General features: G+C 40.4%; 1 protein-coding gene across 7 annotated transcripts in view; it reads left to right on the forward strand.

Moving 5' to 3' along the window:
- GDPD4 (glycerophosphodiester phosphodiesterase domain containing 4) overlaps nucleotides 1-16,049 on the forward strand; it is a 112,712-nt gene that overhangs the window by 82,492 nt on the left and 14,171 nt on the right. For 6 of the 7 annotated variants that reach the window (XM_007490909.3, XM_007490912.3, XM_007490911.3 and 3 more), the window contains exons 18-20: nucleotides 8,729-8,778; nucleotides 14,799-14,891; nucleotides 15,200-15,268. In XM_007490909.3, coding sequence (XP_007490971.1) covers nucleotides 8,729-8,778; nucleotides 14,799-14,891; nucleotides 15,200-15,268 — 212 coding nt within the window. Of the gene's footprint in view, nucleotides 1-8,728; nucleotides 8,805-14,798; nucleotides 14,892-15,199; nucleotides 15,269-16,049 lie in introns of those variants that run through there. The other variant, XR_008911428.1, reaches the window with a different exon arrangement.

A 16,049-nucleotide genomic window follows, 5' to 3' on the forward strand; every position in this document is an offset into this window, starting at 1 on the left:
GTTATTTGAATGTGTTAAGCATAAACTACATTGGCAAGGAGCTCCTAGGTGCAGAAATGAAAAGGTACTGACCTAGTCAATATCTCCAACCTGAGAAGGAACAAAGTGCCCTAGTCATGAAGAAACTTAAGGGGCCAAGCTATACCAGGAGTTTTAATTTTCTGAACTTTGCTACCATGTTACAGAAAACTTTTTTGTGTGTTTACACCTGGTTTATTCTTTGATTTACTTGATTAACTTAATGCAAAGTCCAGGTAAGCTTCACTCACACATAAATGAGGAAACTGAGTCCAGGAAAAAGAAGGCTTTTTTTTTTAACCACAAAGGACACATAGTAGCACTCAAGCCTAGAATTTAGGTCTTTTGACTCTCATTCAGGTCTCTGCATAGTATGCTATTAGGTTAGGCCACCCAGCAAAAATCTTTCCTGGGCCAGGAAAAGATTCATAGTTAGATGGTGATGATATTGTTGATGATGTTGATGATGTTTATGTTGATGATGATTGAATTTGGAGTTGGCAGTTTTCCTTCAATTTGAACCTTTCTGACCCTTCCCACTATAATGAATAAATTTTTTTAGAGACTATCACTAACCCCTTTCATCCTTCCATTGTATTGATCTCCCCACCTCCCCCACCCATTCTCTTCTTTGTGCAATATATATTTATCATATTTCATCTCTTTTCCCATTTCTTTTAGTATTATCCTCTTTTTTACCCCTAGTTTTTTAATATATTTTTGACATTTCATCCTATCCAATTTGTTACTGTACCTTCTAAGCATACTTCTTCTAGCTACTCTGATGATAATAACAATTTTTAAGAGTTACCAATATCCTCTTATAGGAATACAAATCCTTTGAACTTATGGAGTCCCTTAAAAATTTCCCCCCCTTTTCTTAATTACCTTTTGGTAATTCTCTTGAGTTCTGTGTTTGGGCATCGAATTTTCTGTTTAAATTAGGTCTTTTCTTTATGAATGCTTGGAAGTCTTCTATTTTATTAAATGACCATACTTTCCCTTATAAGAATATAGTCAATTTTGCTGGGTAATTGATTCCTGGTTGTAGACCCAGTTCCCTTGCGTTCCAGAATATCATATTCCATGCCTTCCAGTCCTTCAGTGTGGATGCATCCAGGCCCTGTGTTATCCTAACTATGGCTCCATGATATCTAAATGGTTTCTTCTTAGCAGTTTGTAGGATCTTTTCCTTGGTCTGGTAGTTCTTTGAATTTGACTATAACATTCCTGGGTGTTGTCAATTGGGAATTAAATGCAGGAGGTAATCTGTGGATTTTTTCAATCTCCACTTTTCCCTCCTGTTCAAGAATGTCAGGGCAGTTTTCTTAGATAATTTCCTGTAGAATCATGTCCAGTTTTTTTCTTTTGTCATGATTCTCTATTAGTTTAATAATTATTAAATTGTCTCGTCTGGGTCTATTTTCTAGGTCCATAGTTTTATCAATGAGGTGTTTCATATTTTCCTCAATTTTTTCATTCTTTTGATTTTGTTTTATAGACTCTTGCTGCCTTGTGAAGTCATTTGCTTCTAGTTGTTGGAGTCTAATTTTTAAAGACTGAATCTCATCCCTGGCTTTTTGGTCATCCTCCTTCTGGTCTGTTTTTCTTTGTAGGTCATATTCCACTTTCTTTGCCTTATTTTCAAGCTGGTCAATTCTGGCTTTCAAGACACTATTTTCTTGTTTTAGTTCATGTGCTTCTGTCTCCAGATGAATTATTTTGCTTTTTAAATTCTTTTCCAAATTGTCTTCAGCTTCTCAATTGTTTTTTGAATTGTGTTTTGAGTTACTCCAAAGTCTTAAGCCCAGTTCACTGGAGTTTCTGTGTTTTTGCTTGATGTTCCTTTGTCTTCCTCTGTTCCATTTACTTTTTGTTCATTACCCAGATAGAAGCTGTTGATTGTAATTCCTTTTTGCTTTTTCTGTTGTTTACTCATATTTTTTCCTTCTTTGTCCCCTGTCATTGGCCATAATCTTGCTTCTCTGATGATTTGCTTAATCTGTGGATTTGGGCTATTCTGTCCTGAAGGGGCTTCTTCTCTGCTCTGCTGATTGACTAGATTAGACTGATGGAGTATTAATGAGCCCTGAGGCCAGATCTTCTCCAGCTGGCACCAGAAACTGAAGGGGTATAGGTTAAGGTGTGGAGGCTGAATGGAGCTATGCTTCTCACTCTGTTATCAAGGTATTCTGTAACAGTTGCAGCATTTGCCCCAGGATCTGAGTCAGCAGGATTCTTACATCCTTTCTCAGCTCAGTTTGTGGGGAAAGGGTGTTGGAGATTGAGCTTCCCTGCCCTCTGAAGGCTTCTTATCTGCTCTATTGATAGACTAGATTAAGCCAGGGCAGAGCTGATCTGTAGAGCTGGATGTGCTCTGAGGTCCAAACCTCAAGAAGCTGAGACCTAAGATGGAGAATAGTGGCTGTGACTAGGCTTCCCTCCCCTCTGAGCTTCTCTCCTCTAGCTGCCTCCCTGCTGGCTGTGGTTAGAACATTCCCTCCAAGCTGGAGTCCTCACCCAGAGATTCAAGAGATTGCCAAAGACTCAGCACAGTAGGTGGGGGAAGGGTCCTTCTTTCTTTTCCTTAAACCCAAGAATTCAGCCTGCTCTGGTTACTTTTTAAGTTGAATGGAGCAGGAGGATCCCCCGGCTCTGTCCTGTTATTAGATTTGGTTTTCTGTCCCCTCAAAGCACTTTGTTTTTGATTGGTATGGAAGGATTTTCACAGAGGTCTGGACTTTTGCTGCTTGTAAGCAGCCATCTTGACTCCGCCCCCACTCCCCCCCTTACAGAAAGCTTTTTAACCTAGAAGTTCCTTCAACATCTGTGTCCTACTCACCCTGGTTTATCTTTCTCTGGAGATAACTAGTTTTGACTCTTGAAGAAACAAAAAATAATGTTGAGTAAGATTAGGTTCTAGTCCTTTCTTCCCTGGCCATGTGATTCAAAGTCCTATCTCTGGTCCAAAATTGCACTCTCTTAACTGTTAAATCTAAGTCTTCCTCTTGGTTGTTTCTCTGTTGCTCTTGAAATTATTACCTTTTCATCCTGAAAACTTTTTCTTGAGTTTTTAAGAAATGAGTCATTTTTGTTAAGATATAACAATTACATGTAATAACAATTTTCCACATAAGTTTTCTGAAGTTATATGATCCAAATTGCCTCCTTCCCCCTTCCCACAACTGGTAATTTGATCTATATTATCATGCAAAATCTATTTCCATATTATTCATTTCTATAAGAGAATACTCATATAAAATCAAAACTCCTAAATAAAAACACAAATCAAAGTGAGAAATCATATGCTTTGATATGCATTTTGATTCTAATCGTTTTTTCCCTAGAGGTGAATAGCAATCTTTGCATGGCATTAACCTTTCCTGGTTTTCCTCCTTCCTGTATGATTGACTGGACAACTCTTCCTCAACCTTCTTGTCTGGATCATCATCTAGACCTTACTGGAGTGTGAATGTACTCTGGCTTAGGTGCCTCATCTTATAAGAAGTCTCTCCAGAATACCACCTTGCCCAATATACACACAAATACCAGTTACTAGGGCAATGTTGTAACTGCCTTGTATGCATCTTGCATTTACTTTTCTCTGCAGGTGATTTTTGTATTTGAATGCCCAATGCATAGCACATAGGAGGCATTTGATAGAACTGGATGAGTGGTGTATTCAAGAGATGTTGTGGAGGTCACAATGAGCTGTATTTGACATAGGGATAAAGGAGAACTAAGAGTTGGAGATGACTCTGAAGCTTAAAAACTGATATGTTCAGAAGGATGTTCTTGATAGAAACATGTGATGTAGAAAGAGAGAGGCCGGTTTAAAGAGAAAGAGAAGAATCTCTTCTGGGGCATGTTGAATTTTTTTTCCTTCAGCAATACTTTTTCCCAATACATGTAAAAACAATTTTTAGCATTTATTTTCTAATATTTTGAGTTCCAAATTCATTCTTACCCTTCTTCCCTAGACGGTAAGCAATTTGATATTGGTTATACATCTGAAATCATACAACACATATTTCCATAATCATCATGGAGCATTTTGAATTTAAGATGCTCTTGGAATGCTTAAGTAGACATGTACTAGGCAGTTGATAACACAGTATTGGAGCTCAGAAGAGAAATGGGGGCTGAGTATACAAATTTGGGAGTAATTTGCTATAGAGATGACAAATGGGATCACTTGATGATTAGTTCAGAGAATATAGTGCAGAGAAAAAAAGAAAGTGGAGAAATCAGAGTCCTGGGGTGCATCTACATGAAGTCATTAAAGCATTGAGGTTGCTCCAACAGAGCAGGTGGGTACCAGAGAATAGCAAAACAAAAAGTCTAACAAGTAGGAGATTTAGGAGACTATAGGGTCCCCAATAACAATGACAAAAAACCAGGAAGGAGAGTGTCTCACAGAACAGAGTAATCAATAATCAAAAAAGATCAAGAAGAATGAAGACAGCGATAAAATGGTCATTGGATTTAGTAGTTAGATATTTGATAATCATAGAAATAATTTCAGCTGAGTAATGGTATCAGAAAAGCCTGATTGTAAAGGGTTGAGAAGTGAAAGGGAAGTGAGAACATGGAAGGAAATTAGTGTATATAACTTAGAGGGAAGAGATACAGGATGACGCCTTGAGGGCATAATGAGATCAAGTGGAGGGTATTTTTCTTTAAAAGAATGATTGGCTAAAGAGAGACTAACGATTGTGAAAAAATCAAATGATCAAAGGAGCAAGATCCTAGAGAGATGGGAGGGGAGGGGAGGGGATTAAGGGCACAGGTAAAGGTTGGTTTTGGCAAGGAGAACTATCTGTTCCCATGAAACGGGAGAAAGAAAGACTGGAGTAACAATGAAGGTATTTGATTTATAGCAGTGGGAAAGCAAAGGATGTTTTCTCAGTAAAAATATATGAAGTTCATCCTTCTCCTAAGAGAGATGTGAGAATGGAGGGGGAATAGGTGACTTGAGAAGTTTGAGACCATTTGTTGTAGGGTCTATGATGGGAAGTTAGGGAAGAGTTCAGATTCTGTTTCATGTAACTATGAGGGTTCCATAAATATTAGATGACCAAAATTGGGATGCTAATGCATTGCTAGTGGAGTTGTGAATTGATCTAACCATTCTGGAAGGCAATGGAATCATGTCCAAAGGGTTTTAAAAGAATGCCCTCTCTTTGACTACTTCTGGGTTTATACCCCAAAGAGATAATAAGGAAAAATGTTTGTACAAAAATATTTATAAGCCATGCTTTTTATAGTGGGGAAAAAACTGAAAAATGAGGGTGTGTCCACTGATTAGGGAATGGCTGAACAAATTGTGGCACAAGATGGTGATGGAATACTATTGTGCTGAAAAGAATGAAGAACTGGAGGATTTCTATATGAACTGTAAAGCCCTTCAGGAACTGATGCAGAGTGAAAGGAGCAGAACCAGGAGAACATTACACACAGAGACTGATACACTGTGGCACAATCAAATGTAAAAGACTTTTCTACTAGCAACAGTGCAATGACCCAGGACAATCCAGAGGAATTTATGAGAAAGAATGTTATCCACATCCAGAGAAAGAACTGTGGGAGCAAAAACAAAAGAAAAACATACAATTGATCATGTGGTTTGATGGGGATATGATCGAGGTCTTGGCATTAAAAGATCACTCTAATGCAAATATAAATAACATGGAAATAGGTTTTGAACAATGATATATTCATAACCCAGTGGAACTGCTTGTCAGCTCCAGGAGGGAGGAAGGAAAGACTAGGGTGGAGATCATGAATCATGTAACCATGGAAAAATATTCCAAATAAATAAAATTTTAAAATAAAAAATTAGATGACCACCATGGCCATTATCAATCAAGAGGAATGACTGATGGTGAAGGAGCATGTCCTTCTTGCGACCATCCACTCCAATTGTTAATGATCTATTGTCTATCTTGTCACCAATGGGCCCTGCTATTATAGCAGCATCCCTTGGCCACTAGGCCTGCTTCTAGCCAAGGGACCATCATCTAAGTTAGAGAATCCTCTGTGGGTAAGGGGGCCAACTTAACTCGACCACCACCAACTGACGACCAACTGCCACTGACAGGCAGGTAAACCCAAGAACCCCGGAACACAGCAACTCCCCAGAGAGCTTCTTGCCTGGCTTTCAGCCAGGCTCCAGTCATCACCTAGGGTAAAAATCCCTTTGGGTAAGCAGCCCACCATCCCTGCCAACCCTAATATCAACTGCCAGACAACTACCATGTATACGCAGGTAAGCCTAAAGACTCTAGGAATGGCAGCTTCTCCCTCCCCACCTCCCAACCTATAAACCCTCTGCCTACATTGCCCCCAACACCATTATCACCAAGGGGAGAGACAGCCCAGAAACTACTCCTGTAGGGGCTACAACCCCAGCTTCTTCGAGAGCAGTAGGTCCTGAAGACCCAGAAAAAAATTTTGAGTGCCAAAGCCCTTGGCATAGTCAAATGTTCTAACATTAGAAACTGCTACCAGTTTTTACCAGTTTTCCTTTCTAGAAATGCTTCCCATTTCCTCTGTTAGATCTTGTATGTACCCAGCTATCTATATATGATCTCCCCTATTAAAATATAAATTGAGGGTAAGGAGTGCTTTTCCTACTTTTCTTTGCATCCTCAACACTTCAGGTTCTGGCAACCAAAAGCTTACTAAATGACTGGTTGACATTTTTGTTGCTGTACCCTAGCTAAAATGTAAAGGTGTGATTCTACCCTATTAGACTGTGAACTCCTTGAGAGCAGAGGCTATCTTTTCCATATGTGTTTTGCACATACTAAGCCAACATATAAATAAATACTTTCTTAAAGACAGTTAGATGGCTCTGTGGATAGAGAGTCAGGCCTAGAGATGGGAGGTCCTGGGTTCAAATGTGACCTCAGACATTTCCTAGATGTGTGACCCTGGGCAAAGCACTTAACCCCAGTTATCTAGCCCTTACTGCTTTTCTACCTTGGGACCAATATTATCAATTCTAAGACAGAAGGCAAGAGGTTGTTTTTTTTAGCTAGTTAATAAACACTTTTATATTCATTCATTCATAACACCTTTTCATTTGACCCAATCAGTCCTGCCATGTAAAGTTATTGAGAGTGGCTCATTTTTGCCTTTGTCTGTGTTGCACCCATTCCCTTACACATAAGAGATAATAAATATTTCTGAGTTGAGGTGAGCATGAACAAAAGCACAGAGGTAAATGTGTAATATGGTCAGAGTATAGCCAAGTTCACTTAGACATGTAGTGTGTTTGGAGTGAGATGCCTAGAAGTGTAGATTGTGAGGACCTGGAATGCCAGGCAAAGGAATTAGAACCTTATTTAGAGATAATGATAAGCAGTAAAGGGATTCAACTAGAGGAGTGACAGGCATGACCAAATCTACACATATTTTGGCAGTAGGATAGTTTGTGGAGAAAGAGTGGGGAATCAAGCCAAGTTGATTTGCCTCTTGTTTGGGGAATTTAACACAATAGTAAGAACCTTCACTGGGACAGTGACAGTAGGACGAGAGCACAGGGGCAGATGGGAATGGTGCTGCAGAAGGTGAATCAACAGCACCTGGTCACTGATTCGCTATCAAAAGTAAGGGAGAGACAAGAGCTAGAGAGAGCCTCAACATGACAGTATCTCCATAAGAGCCGAGACTGGCAAGACCATTGAAGTCCTGACTCCTGATGCCAAGCAAGCTGTTTCTCCAATACAGCCTTATTGTTAGTGCCATTCTATCCCTTGAGACTCCCATGGAGTCTATTCTCTAATGGTTATGCTACAAGAGACTTTAGAGATCAATCCAAACTTTATTCATTTATTGGTGACGTAGATGGAGAGGAGAAATAACTTACCCAAGGTCATGCAGTGAATTTGTTCTAGTTGGGCCTAGATTCCAATTCTAATTGTCTCGACCCTGATCACTCTGTGCCGTGCCTTATGGCTGGATTAGGCAGTGGCACCCAACCCCTCCTCTACTGGATGCAAACATTTTACAGAAGACCACATGCCCAGTTTAAAGCCCTCATGGTAGGGATCTTTGCTGAGAAGCTGAGTGGATAGCCCTGCCTTGTTTAGATTGGCAAATACAACTGTAGCCAAATTCAACATCTCCCTGATAAGTCTTGATATGTGTAGCCTACTGCCTTTGCCTCTGCTCCTTTGGACTCAGGATGTCTCAGAAAGCTAAAAGAAACTTTGGAGATGATCCATTTTATTAAGGAAGGTCTCTGAAGACTCTACATTTATACAGGTTGATAAGGAGCAGAGCTAGAATTCAAACCCAAGTCCAACCAGAAACCTAGCATTTCTCCCCATGCCTTGTTTTTCTTTCCCACCTTATTCAGCTTACTTACAACTTTACTACAATAATCTCATTAATTTATAATTAAGTAGGTGGCACCTGTTTTCAAATATTTGAAGGGCTACCAAGAAAGATTAGACTTTTTTCTATTTGTCCCCTAAGGGAAAACTTGGTGAGGGGACTGGATGGAAACCACCAAGAGGGAAACTTTGGGCTTGACATCAGGAGAGGCTTTCTAACAAACAGTAGAATAGGCTTCCTTGAGAAATAGTGTGTTTATGCTTGGGATCTGATGGCCTCTAAAATCCTCTCCATGTCTGAGAGTTGGTGATTTCTGGGTGACATTGCTTCCATAGGTAAACAACTTCATTCTGTGACTTTATTCCAGGTGGAGAGAGAAAGGATGGTATGAACTGCTTGTGAAAAAGAAAAGCCCAGGTAGGTAAAGGTGGACAACTTGTGAGGTGAGTCAACAGGAAAGCCCCAGGACAAGTGGTCTCAGGTCTCCCTGAGATTCCTCGATACAGGAACTTCCTATGACCCCCCCTAACCCTCACCACCACACACACATAAGCCTGGGTCATAGGAGAGTCCTGGCTGTCTCTATGGGACGAGGCACAGACTCACCTATGATCACTCTCTACAAACCGGGCTTCTCTTTCTATTTCTTCACTCTCTGTAGCATCATGACTCATCCTTTTCTTCTGCTAAAACACTGTGACTTTTGAAAATAGTTAGGCAGAGCAGTGGGCAGAGTGCTGCTCTTGGAAGACTGGACTTCAAATCCCCTAGCTAGCTGTGTGACAGTGGGCAAGTGACTTAATCATTCCTAGTCTTAGTTTACTTCTCTATAAAATGGGGATAATAAGAGCTACCTCATAGGGCTATTGTGAAGATCAAATGAGATTTTATATACATATATGATGTTATATGTACATATGATAAACATGTATGCATACATGATATGTATACATTACATAAATGCAATATTATAGAGACATATATGCTTTTAAACCTTAAAGATCTCTCTATATACTAGCTATCATCATCATCATTACTATCATTTGTTATTCTCTCTACCATAAAAAAACTTGCCAACTATGCTGTACTAACTAGAAAAATCAGTGTTCCATTTATACATTTTTTGAGAAAGATAATCATTTTCACAAAGTGCCTTTTTCTTATGTTGCCAGCTGCTTCATGTTTCCCCTTCACAAATCTTAGACAATTGTCATGAATGGAATTTAACAAAAAGGTAAACTGAGGAATGTTTCTCCAAACAACATTTTATTCACAGGGTGTGAAACCTGATAATAGGATAGGTCAAAGGCTGCCTCACTTTCCAGCCAAAGACCCCAAGCAAAAGGAGAGTTCCCCTTTTATAGATTTTTGGGAAATATAGAACAAAGAGCGGAACAGAGTAGGTGACATCATGGGGCTAAGGACAACATGCCTGAGTACATAATTGAGATATGGGGAACAATATGATTGGTTGGAAGTTGGAAATTGGAAATGAGGGCTAGTAACAATCCCCATACCCTTCTCTCCTGTGTGTGTCTAAGATGTATTCATTGTTTGAATCCACCTGTAAGATAGTGGCCTAGACTTCTTTGGGGATAGCAAACTAGACATCTTTGAAAGATAACTTGGTAGTGTAAGATATTAGGTCCAACCCCCTTGTGATAAGTCTTATGCTGTAAAGTTAGCAAAATTCTTTGAGGCAAAATTAGAATAGTTATCAGCAAAAGAACTGGATTTCTAAACTGAAGAGAAAAAGAACCATGACTTAGGCAGTTACAGGTCAAAGCCAATTAAATGTAAATAGGATCAATAAAAAACTAATACAGGATCAATTTGAATCTTCTTATAGTCAAAAGACCTAAATCAGACCTCAGTTCTCACTTTCATGGTGCTAGACTACAGGGAAATCACTTCTCATCAGGCCTCACTTTTTCTTTGTCCTAAGAATAAATAACATTTATATATAGTGCTAAAAATGTGCGCATCTCTCCACATAGTGTTCTCATTTGAGCCTCCCAATAGCCCAGGGAGGCAGGAATTCCCAGGGTCACTGTCCCCATTTTGCAGATGAATAGACAGAGGCTCAGAGGTGAAGTGTCAAACATGGCATTTGAACCTGGATCCATTTGATCCCTCACACTGCTTCTGTAGATGATGAAGCCTGAACTTGAAAATCCCCAGGATTCCTTCTAGCTCTGACTTCTGAGATCCAGTTCATGGAAGTCAGAGATTGTTATAATCTCCTTTAATCCTCTCCCCAAGGCACCTGACATATGGTGCTGTTCACAAGGATTCTTGGTTTTCCCTTCTCCATCTGCTCATTCTTAGCATCCTTGGCCAAGTTCAAACCAATCCAGCTGCCATTTATGAGGAGCCTACAGTGTGTAAAACACTAGAGATACTGAGACAAAACATAAAGAGAGTTCCTGGTCCTCAAGGAGTTTAGACTCTACTGGGAGGAATTAACATACAAACAAGGGAATGTGTGAAAACATTAAGTGGGGAGAGAGCCTAACATATATAAGGAAGAGCAAAGGCTTTCTGTAGAAGAGGACCCAAGTGCTGAAGCTTGAAGGAAGCCAGAGAGTATGACATAGAAGTGAGGAAGAAGGGCATGCTGGGCAAAGAAGGCAGCCTGTGCACTCAGCCCACCCACTCAAAATGAAAATGCAAGCTGCTTTACTTCTCTTCCAAAAGAGGGCATCTCAGAGATGCAACTCAGTTGGGAAGTATGCAGTGAGTGTTAAGTATAGTTTCAAAGGGGGGTGGGTTTCCCTGGTGCACCAGAGGGGCTCACAATGTAACAACCAATCCTATCCTACTCCTTGTGCGTGATCACCTTCCTAAACCCAATTCTCACCCTCCTCTGTCCTTGGGCACATCTTTCACAAGCCAGTCGGAACCCCCCCTCCGTTCTCATGCACCCCACCGTTATTTTACTGCAAGAGGAAAAAGAGGAAGGGGATTGTGGTTCGGGACTTCCTGCTCTCTTCTTGCCAGCACACCCAATATGTTTCCCCTTCAGCATGAAGATAGAATGTGAAGGTGGAGATCTGGGAACAGCAAGTAGACCAGTTTGGCTGGGATAAAGAGTACACAAAAGGAGGCCATGTGAAATGATAATGAGAGAGTAATGATAGCTGCCATTTATATGGCATGAAAGGAGGTCATGTGAAGTAATAACAATAGCCAACACTTATGTGGCACTTGCTCTGTGCCAGGTGCTTGACATGCATCTCATTTGATCTTCCCAACAATCATTGGAGGTAGGTGCTATTACAACCTCCATTTCACAGCTGAGGGAATGGGTCACATAGCCAGCAAGTACCTGCGGTTGGATTAGAACTCCGGTCTTCCTGACTCTAGAGCCTTGTTGGTGAAGCAGTGGCATGCATGCAGAGCTGGCACTTGGGGAGCTGCTCCGTTCCTCTGGGCCAGAGGACATTTTTTGCATGCCCCAACCCTCTGTCCAACTGCCCAAAGCAGACTTTCTCCCTCAGCTCTCCAGTAATCCAGGGACTCACAGACAGTTTGAATTTGCCCTTTGGGCACTCAAACTGGGAAAAGATTGCCAACCCTGCTCTAGAGTGCTGTGTTCTCTGTACCACTAAGCTGCCTATATTTGCATCGCCATTACTATTCCTCCATAACTCTACTCCACCCCCAAATAAAGCACATTTTTAAAAAGCTTTCCCTTGTAATGAAAAAGTACAGTCAAATAAAACTGATCCTCACATTGCCCATGTTTAAACATGGTTTAAACAGGTTAAACCATAAGATATATCCATACATATCTCTTTCTAGATGCTGAGTTTCCCCCAGACAGAAGCCCACCATTTTAACCTGGGATGTTTCTCAGTTAATTTGGGGTCACTATGGTTTCTGACATTTAATAGTTCTGTGACTCTGGGCAAGTCACTTAACCTTGTTTGCCTCGGTTTCCTCCTCTGTAAAATAAGCTGGAGAAGGAAATGCCAAAACATTCTCTGCCAAGAAAATCCTAAATATCATGAAGAGGTAGACACAACTAAAAAGTGACTAAACAACAACACAGTCTGAAGAATCAGAATTGTTGAAGGGAGATCAAGTGGGGATGAGTAGACCACAGTATATTTCCATTATGGTCACCACAGAAGTGGCGTATCATTCAGAAAAGGGAACTAGTAAGCCAATTAGTAAGAAGACTGAGGAATATTATTGAATTTGTCAACTAGTTATCAGTCGCTTGGGGGGGGGGGTGATACATTGGTAAGGCATCAAGAAGAGTGAGAAGAGGGGCAGCTGGCTAGCTCAGTGGATTGAGAGCCAGGCCTAAAGATGGGAGGTCTTGGGTTCAAATCTGGCCTCAGACACTTCCCAGCTGTGTGACCCTGGGCAAATCACTTGACCCCCATTGCCTAGCCCTTACCACTCTTCTGCCTTGGAGCCAATACACAGTACTGATTCCAAGAGAAGGTAAGGGTTTAAAAAAAAAAGAGAGACATGAGAAAGTGGAGGAACATATTGTAGATGGTGTTTTAGAGGAATTTAGCTACAAAAGGCAGAAGAGCTCTAAGGGCAATAGTGGAAATGGAAGGATCAAGGGATGGCTTTTTCAGGATAAGGAAGTCATAGATGTGCTTATAGACAGAAGGGAGTTAGCTAGTAGACAGGGAGAGATGGAAAATGAGGAACAGAATGTGAAATATGTTTGAGCAGACTGGATGGAACAGGTTGAGCAGTAGAGAAAAGGAGTAAAGCCACTTTATCAGAGGTCTGAGAGGCAGAGGAGTGAGACTGAAAGAGGTAAGAATAGGGCAGGACAGTTAAAGAATCATTAGTATAGAAACGATCATTAAATCATGGAAGCTAATGAGATCAACAAGTGAAATAGTATAAACAGGGAGAAGAGAATAAGCACTGTACAGAATGCTGTGGGACACCTATGGTTCAAGGGCTTGATTTAGAACAAAGGAGACAGAGAAGAAGTGGTCAGATAGGGAGAAGAAAAACCAGGAGAGAGTGATGTCCTGACAATGTATAGAGAAGAAAGGAGACCATCCAGGATAAGAGGGTAATCAACAGTGACAAAGAGAGACATAGAGGAGAAAAAGGACTGAGAAAAGGCCATTGGATTTGGCAATGAACAGATCACTGGTAAATTGGGAAAGTGTTTTTGGTAAAATTATGAGGTTGAAAGCTGGTCTATGAGGGGATAAAAAGACAATGAGAGGAGAGAAAATGAAGGCTTCTATTATAGATGACCTTTTTTTCAGGGAATTTAGACACAAAAGACTTAAGAAATATAGAATTACAGTTAGTGGGGTTGGAAGGATCAAGTGAGGTTTTTATTTTTTTTTAAGAAAGGAGATACATGGCTTAGTAAAGGAGGAACTGAAAGAAAAGGAGAGAATGAAAATAAGTGATAGAGAGGGGATGACAGAAGGGCAATCTGTAGGTAGAAATGAATTGGCACAGCTGAGGCTATGTAATATAAATTTGTAGTGGACTCAGTCAAAATAATTGTGTAGTTTTTTTCCACCTGTGTCCATGTTTGGTCATCCTACCCACATAGGTAGGAATGAAGGCAGCAGATGATGAGAATGGTCTAATGCTGGGGCTTGATGAGAAAGCAATCAGCAAAATGATAAGGGGAACAGAGAGAGACTCAAGAGAATAGGGCAGTGTGGAGATGAACTGGTTCACCAAGGGGTCAAGATAGGGTACAGGGGAGAGTGACTAGTACAAGGAAGATAGCCTAGGAAAGAAATGATTGGAGGTTACTGTATGGACAAGGGAAGACAGAGGTAAAGATGGAAAGCTAATAGATTTTGATCAGATATCTGAAAATGGAAATGGTGCATCTGTGGGTGAAGGCAAGATCAAAGGTGTGTATAACTGAGATGGGGGAGGAGTAGCTCATGGGAGATGAATAGATTAAGGAATTAAGTGGTTAAAGTAGGTACATTGTAGGTACATTGATTGAATGACTAGTTGCTATATTTAGAATCCAGGGACCTGAATTTCAAATTCCAAGCTATATATTGCTTTTACCTGCTTGACCATGGACAAATCACAAATTTGATATCTTCTAAGGCGCCTCCAATTTCTAAATGTATGTTCTTGTGCCCTGATGAGGGATGGAACAAGCATAAAAAACACTAGAAAAGAGGGAGCAGCGAGGTAGTGTAGTCTACAGAGAGCCAGACCTGGAGGAGATCCTGGGTTCAAATATGACCATAGACATTTCTAACTGTGTGATCTTGGGCAAATAATTTAACGTCCATTGCCTAGCCCTTACCACTCTTATTGATTCTAAAATGGAAGGTAAGTGTTAAATCCACACAGTATGAGAAGTGTTCAGCCTGAGAAGCAAAGGCATGGGGAGCTATGGGTATTATTTCCAAAAACTGTTCCCCTTCAGGTCATTCTTTGCTGATTCTTCTCTGTTTCCCCAGTATTTCCAATGTCCGGGGTTACTGATGTTGAAGAGAATACTGAGGAGATCCAAAATCAAGATGAAAACAATGAAAATCAGGAAGAAATTCCAGGTAAGGATACAATAAAAACATTCAAAAGTGCTGGATCAGGGACTTGGAGCCTTTGCCCCTTCATTCCTAGGTCACTGGGCTATCTGTTACATCATTCATTCTGTCTCGGTTTTATCATCTATAAAATGAAGATAGTCCTGCCAATCTTTCAGGGCAGACTAAATCAGATAATGTGTATGAAAAGTATTGAAAATATATAAGATCCAATCAGACAAGTGTGTCCCCTAAATAATTCAAATTCTACCTCTGTAGAAACATAGTGGTTTGCCTCATTCTTTGTTTTTACAACCTCTTTCCTTTCTCCTCAGTATCACCAAGTCCTTCTGATGAAAAGAACCCAGGAGATTTTTGGGAATCCCTCTTAGAAATGAAATCAAGTGAGTAGATTATGGGGCTGGAAGAGATCTTATGACCTTTTCTTGACCCCTTGCTAACTGTGTGGCTTGGATGATCATTCACCCTCTCTGTACCTCAGTTTCCTCATCTACAGAATGAAGGGGTTGGATTAGGTGACCTCTGAGATGCTTTTCACTTATAAATCTATGTACTCATGATCCCCAGGACACCTCTGTCCTCTCAAACAGACATCCCACCATTTTGATTTCAGGACCCTTGTGGTGGGAAGGGTGGGGTCAGACTTTCTCTCCAGTTCCTGGGGTCTTGCCATTTGTTAGACCCCACTCCCTCTTCTGATGTTTGGAGGTAGCAAGCCTACCGAGGTTGAGTTACTAAGGGTACTAAGGGGTGTGTGTGTGAATACTACAGATATGTGCAAGACAGATTTTGCCTTCAGGGAGTCTCCATTCTAGTGAAGGGGACAAGACAATTACAGATGGAACACTAATGAAAACTGACATGTACAAGGGGTTTTGTGGTTCAAAACTATACCATGATTTCATTGGATTTTCACAGGAACCCTATGAAGTAGGGAGGGCAACTTGGTTCAATTCAACAAACATTAATTAATCACTTAATATCTATAAAAACTTTTAATTCAAGCAAGAGTACAAAGATGAAGAAGAATATAGTCTGCAAGGAACTCTACTGTCTAATTGTAGTCATGGAAATAGACATACATACAAATAATTATCATATGAAAGAGCATGAAATAAGGTGAAAAGAGCAGGCCTTGAGAAATTTGAGGATGAAAATATTACT

The sequence above is a fragment of the Monodelphis domestica genome, chromosome 4 (assembly GCF_027887165.1).
Source record: "Monodelphis domestica isolate mMonDom1 chromosome 4, mMonDom1.pri, whole genome shotgun sequence".
In the NCBI taxonomy this organism is placed as follows: domain Eukaryota; kingdom Metazoa; phylum Chordata; class Mammalia; order Didelphimorphia; family Didelphidae; genus Monodelphis; species Monodelphis domestica.